At 41.8% G+C, this 23,383-nt stretch overlaps 1 protein-coding gene across 5 annotated transcripts in view; it reads right to left on the bottom strand.

The window, feature by feature from the left end:
* MTUS2 (microtubule associated scaffold protein 2) overlaps nucleotides 1–23,383 on the bottom strand; it is a 295,553-nt gene that overhangs the window by 164,678 nt on the left and 107,492 nt on the right. For 4 of the 5 annotated variants that reach the window (XR_007889387.1, XM_051618292.1, XM_051618300.1 and 1 more), the window contains 2 exons: nucleotides 11,789–14,375; nucleotides 6,562–6,802 (listed from right to left, as the gene is read on the bottom strand). Coding sequence is in view for 4 of the 5 variants with exons in the window: in XM_051618292.1 (XP_051474252.1) it covers nucleotides 6,562–6,802; nucleotides 11,789–14,077 (2,530 nt within the window). In the remaining variant the exon portion in view is untranslated. The remainder of the gene's footprint in view (nucleotides 1–6,561; nucleotides 6,803–11,788; nucleotides 14,376–23,383) is intronic. The other variant, XM_051618309.1, reaches the window with a different exon arrangement.

Here is a 23,383-nt window from a genome sequence, read left to right as displayed (position 1 = left end):
CTGAACTAACAGTGCTTTGTGTCTCAAACTCATCATCATCCTTAAAATATTTTTCACTTCTCTTCTTTGTGATCCAGCTTTTCTGTACCATGATGACCTGGGGGGCAGGACATTATCCTCATTAGGGATGCATTCAAATCCCTACAGCTAAGTTATTTTGTGTCTTCTTTCTCATTAAAATACATGAGGCAACAGCCTAATGTACATATTTCCTGTTCTAAATATCATCAGGTTTTACGATGGATGCTTTTTATTTACTTCTGTTTCTTAGAAGTATAGAAACACTCCTGCAAATAAGGTCTGGAAGTTCAAAACAAAAGTTATTTTAATGAGCAGCTCTCATTTCGACACGAATTTGCCAAAATAAGCTTAAAAAATTGGCAAAAAAATCTTTCCAGCTGTCTCACTGCCTGAAGCTAATTATAGAATTAAGTATTGTTGTCTGTGCAGCACACAAGCAATTTTCTATGACACTTCAAGCAGTTCTTATCTAGAAACATGCAAACATTTTGAGGTAGTGACTGACTGACAGAAACCAGATGTGCCTGGGGAGCCTTAAGAAAAGCCTGAGCTAGACTTCTTACATATCCCCACTGCACATGATTCACATCTCCATGCACATGTATAACTAAAGAGCAACTTTCATGTGACTTCTCTGAAATCTCAAATAGGTTTTAGCTGAAATGAATGAAAAATTAAAGAAAGGAGTTACACAGATATGTTCTAATGAAAAAGAGTAGCAGTTCAAGATTTCAACTCCTCTTGTGATTCAGGGATCCTTGCCAAGCCTTAGTTTTCTTGTGACAGGTTTTTTGGTGGTTTTTAATTTTTTTGACATGCATTTCTAACAAAATTTTAATCATTAGGTGCCGTTTTCTTTCAGAAAGCTCACTTTCTTTTGTAGGATGCTCTGAACATCATTATTCTCATTTCATTTTGGGGAATCTGGGGCAAAGAAATTACCTGTAAGGTCACTGAATTAGTCACAGATTACACAAGCACAGTTAACCCCCCGCAGAGTTAACCCAATAATTGACATTTTGCAGATTAAAAACAAATCATGAATGTTAGAAACCTATTCTTTTGCCACTACCTTCGTGGTTTCCCTATTATAGACATAATGACTTCTTGCTGAACAAGAACTGTGAAAAGGGACTTGAAACCACTAAACAGCAGTGACCAGATTGTGCTCAGCCCAACTGATGGTCTCTCATCCAAATACTGTGAAGCCTGGGACAGCTCAGTTCCAAAGGCAAAACAATTGTCACTGCTGAACATCAATTAATTTCTGAACAGTCAGCCCACCAACATCCAGCAGGAACTGCTCATCTCCACCTAATTCAGATTCAAAAGTCCCAAAAAACTTCTTTGTGCCTTCCCAGCTCCCAGGCAACCCAAGGTGGGTTAGCATGTTCTGACCACCCCAAGAATCTGTCAGCTTATGCTTCATTTAAACTGCAAATATCCATGTTCACTCTGCAGCTGATGTGCAAAGTAGCAGAATCCCACAGAAACATTCAGCCTGTGCTGTCAGTGTGTCAGTGTCAGAATTGTCAGTGTGTCGTGCTTTGAGCCTAACATGACAACAAAGAAACAGCCCCGTGGCAACTCACTCAGCTTACCTCCCCCCCACACACACACACTGTGGGATGGGGAGGACAAACCCAACTAAAAGCTCATGGGTCGAGGCAAAGGACAAGGAGGGTTCTTCACTGATTAAGGTCATAGGCAAAGTAGACTCAACTTGGGGGAAAATAACAATTTAATTTCACACAAATCAGATGCACGCAGGACACAGCCCTTCTGTGATTCTCATAAAATGCATTTCAGTTCTTTGAAGATGCAATAATTGTGAGGAGAGATGTGCCATATGGCTAATTTTCAAGTATGGTAACCACATCTTTAGCAAAACCCTGAGGAAGAAGTGTGTCTCCCTCTGAAGCATTTAATTTCTCTTTACAGTCAGATTGCCCTCTCAAAGAAAGCAGGGGGTGCTAGCTGAAAACACTGCAGATCAGTGTAGGATAGAGAACATTTTCATCTCTGGATTCTCCCCTTGTCACCTCCTTCCTTAAACAACTAAGAAGTCTGCCAGCTCAAATCCAAGTATGTTAGACTGCAAACCTATAAAATAAGCACATAGCTGGCATAGCAGCCATGCAGCATTTCAGGAAGTAACCTCAAAACCCCTTTTCTATCATCAAATCTCACTTACTTCTTCAAGTATTAGGCATTTGTGAGAATAAACATGAAAGCAAAGCTTTCCAATCAGAAGAAAGCTGTGGACATATTGTTGCACTCATGATGCAATACATTATCATGCGAAGGCACAAATAAATGCATCTATCTTTGTGTGCCTGAGTAATCAGAAACATTGATGTCCTGATTTATATATAAATTGTATCTTCAACAAAAATGGACTTAGAAATGAGAGGACAGGCATATTTAACACACAGAGAGGTGAAGAAGAAACGACATTTTATTAACTCACTCTTTGAGAAAATAAATACCATAAATGCTACTGAAGAATGTAGAAATAAGTGAAGTTTTAATGATAAGATCTCCATTATACTTTTCAAACTCAGACATTAATCCTAAAAAAACTATCAGCTAATTAATGTAAATCCTAACACGCTTGCTCCAAGGAGTCTTTATAACCAAGGAAACATATTCCTAATTTATACATTAAAGACAGTATCCTTCAGTGCTTGGGACTACAAGTTTCTCATAGAAAAGCAGGGTCACTTTACATTAAATAAGCAAATTTCAAGCTTTCGGAGACACTATTGCACCTTTAGCTACATCATGATTCAAGGACTTCCTATCTTATCTACAGTATAGAAGGCTTTTTCTTACAGTAAGGCTTCTTGCCTCACCCATATGATATACAGCTTCACCTAAGGAGCAGCACTGCTTAATAAGGCACTTGCAGCCAGTGCCAACACGTGTGCCATGTCCTACAGATGAAGAAGGACCACTGTTCCTGTCACATTTTAGACATTGCACTTGGAAATCACACTTGTGGGATCATTCATTATTGCTTTACTTTCTATTGCTGTGTCTTAAAACTAATGAAACCTTTAATGTACTTGTAGCCCTTCCAATCGACCACAGCAGTTCAGGGATTTAATTAGAAACTACTTTAGAGTCAGTTTTACGAGTATTAGTATTATGGGCCAAACCCCTCAGCTTATCAGTGCTGCTTAAGCAGATTGCTGCATTATGAATGGCATGGCAAAGGGGAATAAAATCCTCATTATGAGGCACTGCTTCTGCCCTCGACACCATGCCATGGCAGCTTCAGTTAAAAAGCCTCCGTGGTACCTCACACTGTCACGGGATGGCAGCGGGTTGGATCCTTCCGCCTTCATTACCCCAGGGCAGGACTGAACTCACTAGGATTAGAAACTGGATTAAAAGCTCAGGATCGAGCTGCAAGACATGCTGAAGGCAGGACTTGGTATCCTTGAGAGAAAAATACCTCCTAGTAGCCAGCTGCCTTTGTTCAGTCAGCCAAACCTTCACTCTCAACAACACACATGAGCAAGGGGCTTACCAGCACCCCTTCCAGTATGCTGGCCATATGGTGATGGATTTTGTTTGATTATATTTGTAATTACGACTCTGTTGAAGCTGTGTTTAATCCTGTGTCTCAAATATTGCATCAAAACCAGCTTACTACCACCCCTAGCTGCTAAAATAAGGGAAAGCAATTGACAGCTGAAAATGGTATCAGATATCTTTAAACAATTGGCTAGATAGTGTCTGACCCTGCTCTGAGCACCACCAGTCAGCCTCACACCAGCTCTGGCACACCAGGCATTGCACTCCCATCCAGTCCCTCCCTGGTGGCAACCAGGGATCCATCTCTGGCCTGTGTTTGTGCACCAGCGTGGACACAGAAGCAGGAACCAGTTCACTGCTGCCCTTCCAATCCTATGTCAGTCTTGTCCTGTCTGCTGTCACTTGAGCCTCTTCTACAAGCAATTAATTCCTCTTAAAAGAAATTATTAAAGACAAAAAGACTGGTAGCCTGACTTATGAACTTACATGTTGCTGAGAGAAAAATTAGGTAATTTAAAGTATAAAAGTAAAAAGGCTTTTTACAGGGAGAAAGTTATCATAAGGCAATCCTGAATGGATAGTTGGCAAATAAAATGTCAAAAACAAAAGAAGGTAAAGTAACTAATATAAGGTATCAGAAAAACAAGACAGATGCATAAAGGGAGGCACTGAATCAAGAGAGCAATGGGAAATACTTTGCAACAGCATAAGATGCTGTAGAAAAATGAAACATGTCCTTCATGTTGCAAGGAAAATGGAAGGTGAGATGCCAGAAGTGAAAACAATGTGTCCTGCGGTGGACAGTAAAAAACTGGAGACATTAGGAACCCCTCCAGAACAAGTCTTGGGTAATTTTAAAATCAATAAAACCAGTCAGAGCTCAAACACTAGTTGAGACACACTCTGGCAAAGAGATGGCAGTCAGATTACTGGAATACCACGAGTTTTCTTTCACAGCATCTTTGAAACAGTGAGGTATCGATAGACTAGAGAGATACAAACAAAATAACAGATGCAGGAAAGAAATTATGGAGAGCTACAAATTAAATTTGATCTCCAAAGCAGACAAGATCCAAGAAATAATTGGTGATAAGATTAAAAAAACCCAACAAAACAAACCAAAACAATGAATTTTGAGAATCAGGCAACTTTAGGAATAGGAACTTTAGTGGAATAAGAATCACATTAACAGCTAGTGCAACTTCCTCAGGTACAATTCTCTTTCACTGGCATATTTGAAGTCAGGATTACAGACAATAAATAGGACTAATAGGCTGATACTGGTTAGATTTATAATGTACCTAATGTAAGAAGACAGTAAATTAACACAGACAAAACAAGTTCCTATATGGATAAAGAATAGCTAAGGAAAAGCCATGTCTGCAAACATCAATGAGGCAGGATAATTAATTTTTATTCATTCAATAAAAATCAAGGCAATGTTAATTTCTGAGGCTCAGAAAAAACAGTGGATTTATTAATAGGTCCTGTTCATATCTTTCATATCTATGTCCCAGACTGGCTCCTGTTATGCAATGGCTTACCCTGCTCACATCCTGAACTTGCAGCCTCTTGCACTTCCATTTAAATGGAAAAAATGACCCAGCCTCTTTCTGCACCTGTATCCCCATGTTCCGTGCTGACTGAACTTGACTTACAGGGCTGAACTGGTATTTACTGGCTAGCGTGCAAGCCTGGAGTGTCTCAGAAGTCACACACAGCTGAGACTGGTCAGCTTCTGATAATGGCATCAACGCAGATAAACTCCAGATGCAGGGTCAAACAGTGAAGGATAGTGGCAAGAGGCACTGTGCTACAGAGAACCTTTATCTTCCCATATGCCCCAAATCTTGGCAATCTGTGTCACTGACTAGTACTGATCTCTCGGGGTAAGTCAAGACACTCTGACCCGTTTCCATTCCACCTCTAAATTTCTTCTGCAGCTTGGTATCAAGAAATGGACACTGGGGAGAGACTGTAACAGTTTTTAAATACTAGCAGAGAGGAGAAGACCCCACATCCACTCCAGATAGAAAAGGAAGTAAATTGCAACAAAAAGGATTAGGCAAAATAATATGGAAAACTTTGAACTTGCAAAGCAGCTTTCAGAGGCTGCAGGATCTCATACTGAAAGCTACCGTACACAGTTTTTCATGAACAGGTTAAATAACCATCTATCAGAAGCAATCCTGTCCTGGGGCAAGAGGAGGGACCGTATGACCCCAAGTTATTACTTAACTTTATCCCTTATGACTATGTTTTAAAAATCTCTGCAAGTTTGTAGGCTGTTGAACAGCTGCTATGCTCCATTCTGCCAATAACTGATTTTCAGTTGTCTCTGAATTTGCTGCTGCTCAAATGCATGTTTTTAAAACCTCCAAGCTTGTCCAGGCTACCAAGGACTGTTCTGTAGAAGTAATCATCTCTGTCTTGTGACATCGCACACTTCTTCTGACTCTTCTTTTGCTTTTCCCTCCCCTCTAATTCTGCCCAGGGTCATGCTGAACTGGGCAGTAGCTGGGAAGACAAGGGTATCAGAAATTGTCTCCAAAGAGACATATACCAGAGCTTCAGAGAATCAGGGTCTCTGCTGGCACATTTGAACACTGTTCAGGCTTTCAGACCACAGCACTGTGAGGAACACCATATTCAGATTGAACAACTTGGTCTTGGATAATGTCCTATTATCTTCCGCAGGACAAAAACAAGGATTTTTCAGGCATGTACAAGGAGGAAGGAGATTAAAAAAGAGCACAATGAGAATTATTACTGAAATTGATTCTCCTGCTTTGACAATGACCTGTTAAACAATCTCTGTGTAAGTCTCAGGCTCCCTAGTCAGCCTTGCCTCAGGGTAGAAAAACATACCTCAAAGAGTGCTGCTGGAGCTTTGTAGTATCAGGTCAAGATGTTGCTTATTTTGTGTTACTTCTGTCTGGAAAAAAAATCTTATTAGTGACTACACTCAAAGGAAAGGACAGTAAGTTCATACTTTACCTGAAGCATCAGGTTGATAGAGGCTGGGAGCACTTGTTATTTCTCCTTGCTGATGAAGACAACTACCTGAGGACCTTTGACTTGCAATGAGAATCCTGCTTTTTGCAGATGGCAACCTGGACACTGCACCCAGTCCGAGCTGTGGCTTGAGTATCATGGCAGATCGATAAAAACTTGGTGGGACCTCATAGGGAGTATATGGTGGAGGGCAAAACTCATCTTTTGCAGGCCTTTCCCCAACCTACAGAAAAATAATGAACAGAAATATTATGTAATAAATCAATAAATCCAGGTAACACAGAGCTCTAAATTGCTTATAAAGGCTAATTTTCCCTCCTTGTGAATCTGGGCTTCAGAGCACTGCAGACTGATAATCACTTTCAAAAAGTGTCTTATCATATGAACCACTCTCCATAAATAAACACTTTACAGTCTCAAAACCCAAAGACAAATAAAGAACTGATCTCTTCCCAAAAAGAGACAAATGGAAGATCTTCTACTAGTGAAAGTTACTTTTAAGTCCTGAAAGATGATATTACTTATAGAGGTAGGTACCCCAAGAGTGTGTAAGTGGAATTTTTATTAGAAATTATTTAAAATATTCTTCTTGAGATACAATTTTGGGGGAAGTCAGTTTCAACTTAGGTAGTTAAAAATAAAGGTGAAGGTATTTTAAGGTAATTTTTTCAGAGAAATTGCATTGTTAAATCCTTTGTGTGAGGAAAAAAAAAAACACCCTACCTGTTCTTATTACAAAATGTTCATTGTCATCTGTGTCCCGAGGAGACATGATTGTGGAGGTGGGCACATTTCTGTACATTCCATTTTCAGGGGGCTGCTGAATATTCCAAATCAGAGCTATAAAAACCCAGCTGCCCATTTGAACTGGAGAAAAAAAAGCCAATTTGTAGATGTGAAACATTTATCGTTTGTCACAAAATAGATGATGCTTTGCTAAACTCAGTGACAAATCTCTCGGTATTTTAATGGCTTCACACTAGATGGGCAGCACAGTGAGTCCCAAGGTGGAAATGTTTCCAGGGAAATGGCTGTTACCAGAGAATTTGCAGTTGGGAAAAGACATGGTTCCCCAGTTTAGCCCTTCCATTTTTCTACATTCAAGCTAGGCTCTGACTACCACCTCACCATGCTGCTTTGTGACTCAGGGCAGGGGTACAGGGCAATGTCAGCAGCTTTAACCTCTCCCATTTGCAAAGAACCATTTGCTCTTCAAGGCAGAGTCCAACTTCTTTACTATTTTCTTATAAAATATGAAATCATCATCATCATCTAGGAAGGACTCATGAATATTTGTTCAGTGCATGCCATTTAGGCCACAGGGGAAAAAAAAAAAAAAAAGGCTTAGGAAATAGGAAATCTGAACTACATTTGTTTAAAACTTAATCAAAAAAGTGCCATAGGCTACTTAGGAAGAAATGTAACTGCCAATTAATTAACTCCACTGTAAGTTATGATGCATATAATATGCCAAATCAGTTTCTATTTAGCAATTATAAGCACTTAGTATATACACTTCAACATTGGCTACAAAAGCTTTGATCCTAGCTGCATCTTTAATATGCTAAAAGAGACAAGATTGGCTTTAAACTATTAAATATAGAATCTTTGAGACCTTTGCACACGAAGCAGGAGGGCAGATGTAACAAACACCGAGCATTATATTTTTATTCTCTGTTTTTGCTTTGTTTCCAGTCCTACTTCCTACGATTAGATCTTTTTTTTTCCTTTTTTATTATACTCCTATGACCTATTTCTAAAAGTCAGGATTTTTTTTTCCTGTATAGCTGATTCTTTAGGCTTGGGTTGCAGGAGATACTTAGCTTCTTATTTTCAACTTCTGGATACGAGATTGTTTTCCTGGATAATACTCAGTTATCTTTCCTCTCCTTGATGATTTTGTTTCAATCAGATTTCACTATACACTTCCCATCATTTTGTATTTAACTGGCAATGAACATATCAACTACTTCAGTGTAAGAAACAGAGAAAATCTTTAAATATCAAACTCATGCATTTTTCATGAACTTCAGCTTTGCCAAACCTTCAGTCACCTCACTTTTTCTTTATTGACAGTATGCTACAACTAACACAGAAGAGCAGCAAACATGCACACAAAAACAATAAATCATAAGCATAAAATATCTTCTCCAGCTGATAGAAGTGAGAAGGATTTACCCAACTATCTCCTGAAAAGGCCAGTTTCGGGGGACATAAACCTTCTGTGAAGACACACTACTTATTTCTTTTCTATTTAATGATGAATTAATGAAGTGTATAATTCAACTAATCTCCACAGAATCATGAGCAATTATTGATTATGAGGCCATTTTAAAGATCTTGAGAAAAATTTGGATTAATATGAGACCTGGTAGCACCCAGTAGTAGATTTTTCTATGAGGGACTTTTAAAGAAAAGATCTGTTGCAGCAACTAAAAAGAAGCTCAGCTCAGAGTTTTCTCATGTGTAGCTGTCTGCTCATGCCCCATTCATCACATTTAGTAAATTTGTTAGAAAGAGCAGCAAATATATGGAATATGCAGGAATTTCCACAGGCTGGGTAATACTGAGCAGAGCTGGCAGCACGGCCAGCAGGTATGGATGCCCAACACTTTTTTTTGTGTTACTTTGTTTATAATATCCTCAAATATGAATGCCTCAAGCAAAAATTTTCTTGTCAAGTGCCTGCTTCAGGCAACTATTTGGGAAAAGAGTTTGTGACATGAGTTAAGGCAGTTCAGATAATGAGATTGGAGGGGGAGGAATTACTCATTTGACTATGTATAAAACAACTTCCCCTACACCTTTTTTCCCTACAGGCTTTCCATTTCAACAGGCTTTAGTCCATGCTCTCTGGAGCAGAAAGATGTCTGTGCTGGGGAATGGACCAAAAGGAGGTCCTGATCTCAGGGCTATGATCTTATTGGTATCACAGAGACTTGGTGGGATGGCTCCTAAAATTGGAGTGTCAGAATGGAGAGTTATAGACTCTTTAGGAAAGACAGGCAGAGGAGATGAGGCCGGGGGTGTCGCCCACCTCATGAAGTTCAACAAGGCCAAGTGCAAATTCTGCACCTGGGTTGGTGCAACCCCAGGCACAAATACAGGCTGGGGGGAGAATGGCTGGAGAGCAGTCCTGAGGAAAAGGGATATCCAGTGACAAGACAAGGGGCAACGAGTACAAACTGGAGCATAGGAGGTTCCACATAAATGTGAGAACAGGTAAGGCTGCCCATTTAACCTTAACTCAATTCCATTATGCACAGAGTCTCTAAGCACAGCTGGACTACCTAAACATCTCCCTGAGCTGGGATTTTTGTCTGAACTGCCCTTTGTGGGCTTTATCACAGGTAGCTCAAGGAGCTCTGCAGACTCCCCATGGCACAGAGGTAGCCCACAAGTCTTTCTCCAAGAGCTCTCCAGGTCTTCCCTTGCAGTGGCCTGTCTGAGACAGCACCTTCCTCTTTTTTTCTAGCTCATGCTACCCAGAGGGGTATTTAATTGTTTCTACCATTTAGCTAGCTGAAGTGTGCTTAGAGATTACAGGTCTGATTGACAGCTGCTGTTAATACTCCCTATCAGAGCTATGTAAAGAGCTATAAAATGCTAATCAAAGCCTAAACTGGATGTGTGAAACAGGGCAATCTGGGATATTCTGCCCCAGCATCTCCTTGTCTCCAAAATCTGAGTATTCAACACTGTCCCGTCACTGGGGGGATTTTGATCTATCTCAAACCACCCTAATTGGTTTCTTCCAGATTATGCATCAGTCATCTGCCATGAACCAGTACTGTGCACAGCTGCTCCTCTAAGCATCAGTTCACTTCCATGGATCAACCATTTTCCTTTCTCTTCTTGATCTATATTGGAGCTAAATCAGTTCCATTTGCATTTCTCTAAGTAGCAGGAGAGCAAGTTAATTGCTTTTAGGGTGACAGCCCAAGACAGTAAATAACACCCTCTGCTATCAGTTCTTGACTCCTGGGCTAATGCAAACTGACTTTTCCTTCCCAGCCTTTCCTTCAGGCAATTCAGCTTCTCTGAAGATGCAGTTGCTTGGGTTCAAACCTCTCCTTGTTGAAATATCCACTCAAAGTCATATTTCTTGAAGTGGCAGAAGATGCTTTGGATCTTCTCCAGCCTGTAAGTGTCCTCCTTCTAACCCCAGTCTAGAATAAATCATGCTGTACACTTGCCACAACCTGAGTCCTCATGCTAATAACAGTCCTCAGTGGTGCATAGAAATCAATCCTTTGCTCCCAGATGTGTGTGCTGAACCTACCTGATTATCTGAACCCAAACTGTTAGGACCACAAACACCTACGGTCTTCAGAGAGTCATGTCATTCTATAAACAGCCAAACAGCTGCACAGTCTGGGATGCTTTGGCTTTGATTTCCACAACCACACATTAAATAGTAATAACTAGCTCCCTCTTCCCTGCCCCTTCCCCACCTTCCAAGCAAGGTCAGACTTCCTCCACTCTGCTTACCTCCCAGCATGGATTTCAGGGAAGCGAGACCTATGTCCAACTTATTGAGGTGGAAGTACAATGAGAAATGCAGAGCCAGAATTGACCAGAGGAACTTCCATCACCTTTTGGCTGTTAGGGAAGGCTTTGCAGGGAAAGGAAATTTCTTATTTGAGGCACAGGTCAACATAACACATGGAATTGAAATAAGTCAAAGGTAAATATTTTCCTGTATGATACATACAATTTAATGAGAGCTCTGATAGGCTCTGGGTTTCAGTACAGCTAAACAGAAGGGAATTAGTTTAGACCTCTAGAGCTTTGTCTGCAAAAACCTGCCAACTTCTCCATTAAGGAGGAAAAGTCTCCGTGGGCAAATTACATTCATTTCCCAAAGCTACTCTTTGGGGGAAAAAAAAAAAAAAAAGGAAATCGCACTTATGGATAAATTAAAACAATGTGTCTTTTTCTTTCTAAACATCCCTATTTATACTACTAGCAGGTGACTGACTGGCTGGGAAACATCAGAGGACCACAGGACAGCTTCCAGTCACAGATCAGACATTGCAATAGGTTCAGTGCCAGAAACAGTTAAGTAAGTTATTTCTAATGACCACATATTGACTTGATTTAGAATTTATGCCTTATTTTAGGTTTCAGAACTAACTTCTGGCAGCAACAAATAAGCAAATGATCACCACCTAAGATACAAACGAGACTGTCAAAGCTGCCTCCTTACCTCCTGCAGAAACTTCTCGCTCATCGGACCAAAGGGATGTCCTGGGGGCCTAATTCCTGACACCACCAGTCCAGAACTGAAGAGTCTTGGCTTCTGGAGGTCAGGTTTAAACTTGTCATACAAGATGTTGGGAGGCTTCACCTCTCCTCCGTTGCATGTCTTCTGCTCTGTAGGGATGGGCATGCCACAGGCAGGGGTACCAAAAGGAAGCCCCGTCGGCGCAAATGAGGGGTCGAGCTGCTCAATTGAATGAGGCTTTCTTCTAATGTATGTGATGATTTTAGGTCTCACAGGTTTGGGCCTTGGTATGGCAGGTTTCATCTCAACGCTTTCTTCTGTTTTTTCACTGCAGTCACTGTCCACATCCACCTTGTCTGTGAGGGAGCCCTTGGAGTTGACAAGGATAGGTTTTGGGATGGCACTGCTGCAAGCAGTCTTGATAGGCACTTTAGGGGATATGCTTAACAACTGCGTGCTGTCAATGGGAGGTAGGACAGAGGAAGGTGACAATTTGTCAACATGAAGTGCACAAAGGTCCTTCAAATTACTGTTTGATAGCATGGTCTGACTATTAACATCCAGCATTGCCACTGGGCGCAGGGGAGTTGGAACACATAAAAAGGCATCAGCCTGTGCTGAATCCTTACAGCTCTCTGGTGCTTCATCTGGAGGATGTTTCTGTGCATTGCTTGTCTTTTTACTTGGAAGTGAAAGGCTTGAGGTTTCTGCATCACTGTCATGTTTGTCAGGTTGTTGGTTTGACACTGTCTCTGCACTGTGTGCTCCATGCTGATCTGAGAGATCAGAAGCAGGCAGAGCAGCATCTTCAGTGCTTCCTTTGACTAGCATCAGTTTATTCTCATTAACTTTTAAGGGTTTGCTGTCAGGTAGACTAATGTTGTGTATAAAAGATAGCTGTTCACCAACTGTTTCAGCAAAATCTGCATCCACTTCATGTAAATTTTCATTTTTTCTAGGTGTCACTTTGCCACTGGATGTACTGCTACTGGTGAGTGAGAATATTGTTTCCACTTCTTTGTCAGTAAAATATTCCTCGCCAGTCTGGTTAGTTGCCTTGTTGTCACTGTCATTGTTTCTTTTCCCTTCTCCACTGATGGTGACATTATCATTTAGGAATTTGTCATCAGGATAGGATACCACCTGGCTTGACGATGGATCCTCTACTTTCTCACAGGTGTCTTGAAAATGGGAAGTTTGAATTTTTGATGTGTCAGACCCAGAGCCTTTGTGTTCCTCCATCACTCTATTTGCATCTTTTTGACATCCCAGGAACTCTACCAGCATAATTCTCTCAACCTTTTGTTGACACGTATTTTTAGATTGTAGAGATGGTGGAGTCTTAAGCTCCAGTTTTTTACTTTTACCACCCTGACCTAATTGTGCTTCTGATTTACTAGCAATCTCGTTGGGCTTAATGGTTGAATGTTGAAAATGAGAAGCATGCGGTGTGCTTGCAATGTTAACATTTGGTACGTTTTCTGGTTTACTTATTTTCTTGTTCCCTGAGGTAGATGGTTTGGAATAAAAAACATTATTTTCCTCTGAGGTATTGTCAAGTGGATGAAACACCATCCCAAGAAAATGATCTGTGGATGTTTTTTGTGATTTCTCTGTATTTCCTATCAAATGGTGTGACCTGTCGATGGAGTCCAATGACACAGAGAGCAGACGTTTACACGACACGCGGCCAACACAGTCTTTTGCAAACGCTTCAGATTGAGGAGAGAATTTACTTGGTCTTCCCAAAGAAAGCCTTTTTATTCTCTCCATCTCCACAGCCCTGGACATTTTACCCTTAGAAAAGTTCTGGGTGAAGTCAACATCACCTTTGGGAAAAACCTCCAGGCTGGCGTCATTTGTGCTACTTCTTAAATTGGACAAACTTTGTCCTCGGCTAATCTTGATATGCCTTGATAGGTCTTTAGCTTCGATGGTTCTACAGTCTTTCCTCATTTCTCTGCTTGTGGTGGAGGGCAGTTTACTTTCCTGTAAACTAGTGTGACAGGCCCGAGAGTCCTTGAAGGCCAGTTTATTCTGCTCTGTATTCAGATGAGTAATTTTCTCTGATCCACCAGGGTGTATATTCCCACTCTCATCTGTCAAACCACATTTCTTAACATCCCCTTCAGTGGTTCTAACCTTTGTCACAATTTGGTTGGCATTGGTATCCCCCACATTCACTATGCTTTCATTATTATTTTTTATTTCACTGAGGTTGTCCTGAAGCTGGGCATAACATGATTTGTTTGGGATTAACGGAGCACTCATTTTGAAGCTTCAGGTGACTGCTTTTTGGCAGTCCTAATTAATGAGAAAGCTTTTCTTTCCCTATTGCGTTAACGATTATGCATGCTTCGGTTACACATTAAATTATAAACTGATCAGTAGAAAATTCCTCATCAGAAAGCTTGGAGTCTCTTGTCAGTCACATTTTTGTGCTGCTCAATTGTCTTCCATGCAGCCTCTGAATCCAGGAGACCTTTATGACGAGCAGTAGAGACGTTCAACGAAAGCAAAATAAATCTGTCAGGTTCCTTCTGAATGAGAGCCAGTTTATCCAGTCAACCTATGAGAAACAAACAAACAAACAACACCAAAAAAACCCCAAAATCAATCAAACAAAACAAAACACAAAACACAACAGAAAACATTACACTAATGTCAGAAATCATGCTAACTAAACCTAAGTTAAAAGCAACAGCCTTCCCAGGTACCTCCCCAGGACAGAACGCTTTCAAACACTTCAGATGCTTTTTCAGTCACAGCTTTGCCCCCACAAAGATTCTTACTGTAGATGTCTGACTTGATGATGTCTGACTTGAGAAGTTACACAGTTAAAACTGTCCTGGTTAGAAGAGTGGTTGCTACTGTTTGTTTACAACTAAAAACAGGCGTAAAAAGCTAAGTGAGAATGGGAACCCTCATCGAGGGCCTATGAGCTTTCATATTGCTACAACAATGTCTTTATTACACCAAGTCTGGCTACTGATGCATTTAAAGTACCACTTGCATAGAGAAGCTGTAAGTAGTAAAATTCCAGCTCCATTAGGGGACTTTTATGGGTTTCTCTCCTTGCTCTGTACAAATCACTGTCATATTTCTGTTGACACCCCATCCCCTTCTGACATTTCTTAGCCAGATCTATAGATGCCAAGAAAGCAAAAAGTATGGCTGGAGATCTGCAAAGAAAAACTGTGGTTTCGTGAGACAGCTGAAGATGTGTATGTCCAAATATAGAGGATTATACACCAGTTGCAATACAGTATAGCTCCTTTTGGTTCCCTCCCATCTACGTCTTTGGGAGCCCAAGTTTTGTCCTCTATCACCTCCAACAAGATGAGGGGGTAATTTCTGTCTATGTCATTCCTAAATTCACTCTCTGAGATATTTCTTGTACTCTGAACATTCGTACCCTTAATCAGAAAGAAATATGGTCACTGAAAGTTGGAACATCCTCCACAGTCCCCAGAAGTTAGAATCCAAAGCACCTGAAACACTCCCAGCTGTGTTGGGTTTCTCATCTGGGGCTCACAGGGGCACTAATTAGAAGTTCTGATCAAGTTCACTGCTCTATGGCATCTGAGTGCAAGCCTGGGCTTCTTTTTCTAAGAAGCCACTATGAGCAGGTCCTTCCAGCCTTTGCATTCAGTTCAGCTCTGCCTGCAACATCTGGCTCTGAGCTCAATCCAGTTTATTCATATGTCATACACACATGTTGGTTCAGTTTGAATTCAGACTCCTGGCATAGTTCCAGCTCAACAGCAAACAATAACTAATTAAATTAATTCATTAAACAGAACACAGTATTAAGGATTTCACTTCAACACCACAGAATTGTGGTATTATAGTTCTCATTTGCAAAGCATTGTAAAGCAAGACTTTTCAGCTACTTCTGTGTTCTGTCCTTATTCCTGAAAGAAAAAAGAAAGAACTGAATACTTATTAAATTTAATACAGGTATTATGGATTGTTTACGTTAATTTCTCCCTGTTCTTTTTTCTCCCACAAAAAATGGCAATACTATAATTTACACATTCATTCTGAAAGCTGCACTCTAAATGCTCTTCACTTGGTGAAGTGTGTCTGTTGTTACCTGTTTGATTAGCTCAGAAGAGGCACTGAGAGGCTCTTAAGGGAGATGCGGCCAGTGAGCTCATGTTTCTCCCTCAGGTGGCAACTGGCAACACTCTGTGGTACCAAAAGTGAGGGCCACAAAAAACGATCAGAGGTTGGAACACCTCTGCTATGAAGAAAGGCAAATTTATTAGAAAGTGCTGCTTGAAAAACTTTAGGGAAGTGAGTAAAAGACGGGAGGAACTCATGCTCATCTTTCTTGTAGTACTGTGTACCAAGCGTCACCCTGTGGCCCAAAACTTTAACAGAAGGTGGTAGGTTGACCATCGCGGGCTGTAGATGTCTATTCACATGCTCTTTCACTCTCCTTTCTCAACAGGTCAGGGGGAGAAAACAGGATGAAAAAGCTCATGGGTCAAGATAAAGACAGGAAGATCCCTTACTGAGTACCATCACAGGCAAAACTGACCTGTTTTGATTAAAATAAATTTAATTAATTGCCAATTAAAATACAGTTGGATGGTGAAGAACAAAGACAAAAAATCTAAAATACCTTCCCTTATCCACCCTCTTTTTTCCTAGGCTTCAACTTCAGTCCTTCATTCATGGCTCCTCTGTCCCACCAGTTGTTCCTTCTCTGCTTTGTGCTCCCAGAGACACTGAGCCTCTGGGTGCTATGGCAGTATACATCAATAAATTGGTAAATGATTATGATGTACATCAAACTCTAAGCCCCATATCAGGCTGCACACATTTCAAATGTACAAATAGAGCCACTCTTATATGAGTTTATAACAAAGTCAATTAGAGCATTTAAGATTATGAACGTGGTGCTAAGGGGCTGTTGGTTCCTCTTGTTTAGACTGCCCCAAATATGATTAGCAGCACTGAAAATTAAGATTGTTTTTTAAAAAGACATCATGGAAGTATGTGTACTCATTCAAAGCATCTTCACATACAGCGTGTGAACAGGACATGCTGGTACACTTTATAGACCAGACCAAATAATTTAGTTTAATGTTGCTGGTACAAACTTATCAACATGAGGGTCAGGCAGGATCTGTCTGCTCTCAGACACAGGGCACTGCACTTCAGTGCACTGTCAGTTGAGATTAACCTCTTAAAGCAGCCAATGCTGGCCAGAGGCACGGACTTCAAATGTATGTGTAACTACACTGCTTTTAAGAGAAGACACAATACAGAGCTATTGTCTAGGCAGAGATAAATCTCAGGCAGTGTTGGCACCTGTATCAATTAAGACCTTATTAATCCGGATTTCCCTGTTAAGGAATACAAGCTTTTGGGTTTGGTTCAATCAATGTAAATACAGACCTATATGCTGTGATAGGAGTATTTGAGAGTAAGATGCATGGTTTGGGGACCTTAAAAGATTTGTTCTTCTATAGATAGCTCCAATTCAAGAAGCTTTGGCTTGAACTTTCTAGAGGATAGTTTGTGTGGAACTGTCTAGGCTCAACTTCACAATGCTCTTCAGAGTCAGTGAAATGAAAAGACTCAGATGTCTGCATCCTGCTGGCTCTTCCTGTATTTACTATTGCTCACCTTTCTTGACTGATTCTGGCTGACATACACACACCTAAAGTCACTTCCTGCTGTGCACAGGCTCTGAGATGACAGAGATGTGAACCTTCTAACTCTTCAGATGCCCTCTTTAGCAGGGGCTAAGAGGAGTCTCAATCCCAGCAATGACACCACCTCATCATTTAGCAATGTCTCACTGGGGACCCTGAACAAGAAATGTGACTGCAAGACTGGACTCAGTACATGTAAACCTTTATATGGGTAAACATTTCTTGATACTGTATAGTGCAAAAATGTCCCCTCTGAATTGCTGAGAATGGAAAATTAAGTCATAGCTATCCATGTCACAGCATCTTGGCAGGATGCATTAACTATATTTGTGAAAAAATCCTTACAAACTGACATGAACATGCTAGACAGTAGAATAAAATTATATCCACCAGTCTATGGTTAGCTGTGAATCCCACAGGGAAGAGAAAAGTTCAAGAAGCCAAAACCAAAATTAAATGCTTTTGTTTAACTTCAGCAGCATCAATTTCCTTCTGAGATCTTTTACAAGCCTCTATTCTAAACCTGAGGCCATATAATGATGCTCAAGGAAAGAAGTCTACAAGAAATCCTTTCCATCTGCATTTGCGTTTCCTCCCCTACACTCTGCTCCACCCTGAACTGCATTTAGCCAGCTGGTCCCACCCTCTGGACACAAAGGAAAAGGTGAAGCTGAGCTGGCTTATTTCTGCCCCACGACACACAGCATTGACTGTAGCAGCAGAGCTCAAGTTTGTAAAAAGTAGTTGCGTGGAAAAAGCAAGCAGCAGCCTGCTTCTAAACAGTAACTGCAGCGTTTTGTTTTGTTTTGTTTTGTTAAACAAGCAGCATAGAAATACTGTTATCCTCAGCAGGCACTGAATACAAGAAAAACGGTAAAGCATTTCCACGTCATTGACTGTCTGTTTTGTTTTCAATTTGCCACAAAAATGGAACAGCAATATGCAAAGGAATTATCAAAACACATGGAAAAAATGGAGATAAAGAAATAAAATCTGAAATGTGTTGAGAAGTCTGGCTCCCGTATAAACATTTCCTAATGCAGGCTGCCACAGCTGCTTACCCATCCTGGTACTGAAAATCTAAAACCAGAATATTTACAGCAAGATACAGTAAAAACATCTGGTTACACTGCTAACGCTGTGCACAGCTTAGGCTGATTGCTCTTTTAGTATAAAGTGTATGAGAAGCACTTGAATACCTTATGTATTGGGTTTACATGGACAGATTTTCTTTTGGGGGGGCTACAGGTGTGGATTCTGTGAGAAGCTGCCAGAAGCTTCCCCCATGTCCGACAGAGCCAGTGCCAGCCTGCTCCAAGATGGACCCAACCCAAGATGGCCAAGGCTGAGTGCGTCAGCAGTGGTTATAGCACCTCTGGGATAAGACATGTAAGAGGGGCAGAAAAAAACCCTGCACAACTGCAGCCAGAGAGGAGTGATAATATGTGAGAGGAACACTCACCAAGGTCAGTGAAGAAGTGGGGGGAGGAGGTGCTCCTGGCACTGGAGCAGAGATTCCCCTGTAGCCCATGGTGAAGACCATAATGAGGCAGGTTGTCACCCTGCAGCCCATGAAGGTCCACACTGGAGCAGATACCTACTTGCAGCCTGTGAAGGACCTTGTGCCAGAGCATGTGGATGCACCCAAAGAAGGTGGTGACCCTGTGGAGAGCCTGCACTAGAGCAGGCTCCTGGCAGGACTTGTGGATCCATGGAGAGAGGAGACCATACTGAAGCAGGTTTGCTGCAGGGCTTGTGACTCCATGGGAGACCCACACTGGAGCAGTCTGTTCCCTAAGGACTGCACCCTGTGGAAGAGACCGATGCTGGAGCCATTCATGAGGAACTGTAGCCTGTGAAAAGGACTCACTTTGGAGTTCATGGAGGACTCTCTCACGTGGGGTGAACCCCACACTAGAGCAGGGGAAGAGTGTGAGGAGTCCTTCCCCTGAGAAAGAAGGAACAGCAGAGACAATAGTGATGAACTGACCACAAACCCCATTCCCTGGCCCCCTGCACTGCTGTGGGAGGAGGTAGAGAAATCACAAGTGAAGCTGGGCCTGGGAAGAAGTGAGGGTTGGGGGGAAGTTGTTTTAAGATTTAGTTTTTATTTCTCATTACGCTATTTTGATTTTTATTGATAATAACAATTAAACCATTTTCCCCAAGTCAGGTCTGTTTTGCCTGTGATGGTAGTTGCTGAGTGGTCTCTCCCTGTCCTTATCTTTACCCACAAGTCTTTAATGACATTTTCTTCCCCCTGTCCAGCTGAGGAGGCGGGAGTGATAGAGCAGCTTTGGTGGGCACCTGGCATTTCAGCTAGGGTCAACTCACCACACCTTATTAACCATCTGCTGCTGAACCTGTGCCTCCTGCTACTACCATAAAAAAAATAAAAGCGATGGGCTTGCAAAGAGAGGGAGCAGAGCCAGTAGCCTGTAAGTGGTCAGCCCTAGGGCAGCCATGGGCTGCTGCTGCTGCAAGGTGAATGCTCTTGACCTGATGGGGTAGTGGGTTGCACTGTCCAGGAACAAGGCTCATGCTTTCGGCTTCACATGGGAACCTGAACACTACTTTGTCATGACACAGAGAGGAGGCCACGTGGTGTGATGGGTTGTTCATGCTCCCAGAAGCCAGCCACAACTGCCTGATCATACACATAAAGTGAGAACCCTCCAGTCATTATCCTCAGAGGCTATACAGGTCATGAGCTCCAACTTCCCAAACCTCTCCAGCATCCAGGACCTGGGCTGAGCAAAAGCTCCAGCTCTGCTGCCCTCCACACAAGCAGCACAGATCAGAACAGGATGAACATCTTTGAGTGCATTACAGCATCCACAGATAAACTCCTATGGAAACAGTTCCCAGGAAAGAAATCTCAGCCCACAGGGAAGATCACAGAATCATAAAATCACAGAATCCTAGGGGTTGGAAGGGACCTCAAAAGATCACCCAGTCCAACCCCCCTGCCAGAGCAGGGTCACCTAGAGTACATCACACAGGAACACATCCAGGTGGGTTTTGAATGTCTCCAGTGAAGGAGACTCCACAACCTCTCTGGGCAGCCTGTTCCACTGCTCTGTCACTCTCACAGTAAGTAAGTTCTTCCTGATATTCACACGGAACCTCCTATGCTCCAGTTTGCACCCATTGCCCCTTGTCCTATCACTGGTCATCACTGAAAAAAGCCTGGCTCCATCATCCTGACACTCACCCTTAACATATTTGTAAACATGGATGAGGTCACCCCTCAGTCTCCTTTTCTCAAAGCTAAAGAGACCCAGCTCCCTCAGTCTTTCCTCATAATGGAGATGTTCCACTCCCTTAATCATCTTTGTGGCTCTGCGCTGGACTCTTTCAAGCAGCTCCCTGTCCTTCTTGAACTGAGGGGCCCAGAACTGGACACAACATTCCTCATGCGGCCTCACCAAGGTAGACTAGAGGGGGAAGAGAACCTCCCTTGACCTACTAACCACACGCTTTCTAATACACCCCAGGATGCCATTGGCCTTCTTAGCCACAAGGGCACATTGCTGGCTCATGGTCATCCTCCTGTCCACCAGGACCCCCAGGTCCCTTTCTCCTACACTGCTCTCCAGCAGGTCAGCCCCCAATCTGTACTGGTACATGGGGTTGTTCTTCCCCAGATGCAAGACTCTACACTTGCCCTTGTTGAATTTCATCAAGTTTCTCCCCGCCCAACTCTCCAGCCTGTCCAGGTCTCGCTGAATGGCAGCACAGCCTTCTGGTGTGTCAGCCACACCTCCCAGTTTAGTGTCATCAGCAAACTTGCTGAGGGTACATTCTGTACCCTCATCCAGGTCGTTGATGAAAATACTGAACAGCACCAGTCCCAGTACCGACCCCTGAGGGACTCCACTAGTCCTCCAGCTAGATTCTGTCCCATTGACCACAACTCTCTGACTTCTTCCCTTCAACCAGTTCATGATCCACCTCACTACCTGATCACCAAGCCCATACTTTATCAGCTTATCTACAAGGATGCTGTGGGAGACAGTGTCAAATGCTTTACTGAAATCGAGATAAACCACATCTACCACCCTACCATCATCTATCCACCTAGTTAATTCCTCATAAAAGGCTATAAGGTTGGTCAGACATGACTTACACTTGGTAAGACCATGTTGACTGCTCTTAATGACCCCCTGATCCTTGATATGCTTAGAAATAGTGCCAAGAACAAGTTGTTCCATCACCTTTCCAGGGACGGAGGTGAGGCTGACCGGTCTATAGTTACCTGGGTCCTCCTTGCCCTTCTTGTAGACTGGAGTGACATTTGCTCCTATTGTCTGACCAATGCATTGATGGAAGAAGATGGATGAAAGTACATGAAGAATATATTTGTATGAGACAGGAACGGATTACAGTTACTAATGATAACTGGCATGAACACCAGCCTCCTGATATGCACAACTGTCCCAAGAAAGGCCACTGGGAAGGACTGGCAAACCAGCCACAGCCTGGCGGAGGACTTCCCTGGGAGAAGAGATGCTACCTCAGCTAATGCCAGGGATGCACACTGCCAAGAACCAAGCCCCATGGATGAAAAAAAATGAGGTGCTGGAAGGGAAGAAGGTGGGAGTATCTTCTTGAGAAGCCCAAATCATTAGAAAGAACTTTTTTTAACAGTGATGGAAGTGGAAAGCTGAGACTGGGACATTAGAAAAGAGTCAATAAACCTCTTGGAGTGAGTAATATACAATCGGAATTAACTAAAAGTGGTGGAGAAGTGCTCACCCAGGCATGTGATGATTTTATTAATGTGATTTGGAAAGCTGTGAACTAAAATCTGGATACACCCTGTGATGGCTTCTATTCATAACAAAGCCAACCCAGCTGTTTGGGGAAATTACAGCACAATCTCAGCACCGCCAGATCCTACGGAAATACTGCTCTATATCATGAAGAGGATGGTACTGCAGATAGACAACTTGCTGCCTGATGAGCAATGAAGACAAAGGCAGAGAAGAGAAATGGTGGAGCAAGTGTTAAAGTTTTACACACTGGAAGATGACAGGACTGTGGTTCTAATTGACTTGTAAAGCTGAAATGACCTGAAAATATTGCAGGCTCTTGCAGAGTGAGTTTTCATAGCATTTCCAGAATTTCAGTTTTTAGTGGTTTAAATGCCTTTACAGCAAATAAATTTTAATATTTTCATTATTTACATTATTGCCTATTTTATACTTATATAAATATTGATATTAAAACTGGAAATAGAATAGCTAATGGTGAGGAATGAGAGGTTTCATATGGCAAAACAACATTTTTCAGTTATTTTTTTTGTTCACCACTAAAACAGGTTTTAGTTCAACCAAATTATTAATGAACTTACACTGTTTTATCAAATTAATTTTATCAAAATTATTATAAACAAAAGACATTTTAAATATCCGCCACATTTAGTTTCACAGTTTTATAAATGAAACTCTTCCGCTTTGCAGTTCCAAATAATATTTCATAATCAGATCTACCTTCATATTTGCATGTTTAAAAGTTTTTTAAATGACAAGTCAGGTGACACAGAAAGGTTATTTCCTCATAGACAAATTAGTATTTTGTTTCCTGAGCAACGGGGTGATAAAAAGCCCAGTGGAGGACTCTGGTTCTTGTTTCACTTGTCCTGTGAGGAGATCGTAGAACCATAGAATCATGGGGGTTGGAAGGGACCTCTGAAGATCATAGAATCATAGAACCATTCAGGTTGGATCACTGACTCCAACCATCATCCCTACTCTACAAAGTTCTCCCCTAAACCATATCCACCAGCACCACATCCAAATTATCCTTAAACACATCCAGGGATTTTGGGGTCAAGCCTGCAGTAATATAATTTCCTATGTGACAACCCCAAGAGATCCCAGGGAAGCAGCAAAAATCCATGTTT

Source organism: Apus apus, chromosome 1 (assembly GCF_020740795.1).
Source record: "Apus apus isolate bApuApu2 chromosome 1, bApuApu2.pri.cur, whole genome shotgun sequence".
In the NCBI taxonomy this organism is placed as follows: Eukaryota; Metazoa; Chordata; class Aves; order Apodiformes; family Apodidae; genus Apus; species Apus apus.
The sequence above is the reverse complement of the archived record's forward strand: the minus strand, read 5'-3'. Positions and strand labels throughout refer to the sequence as shown.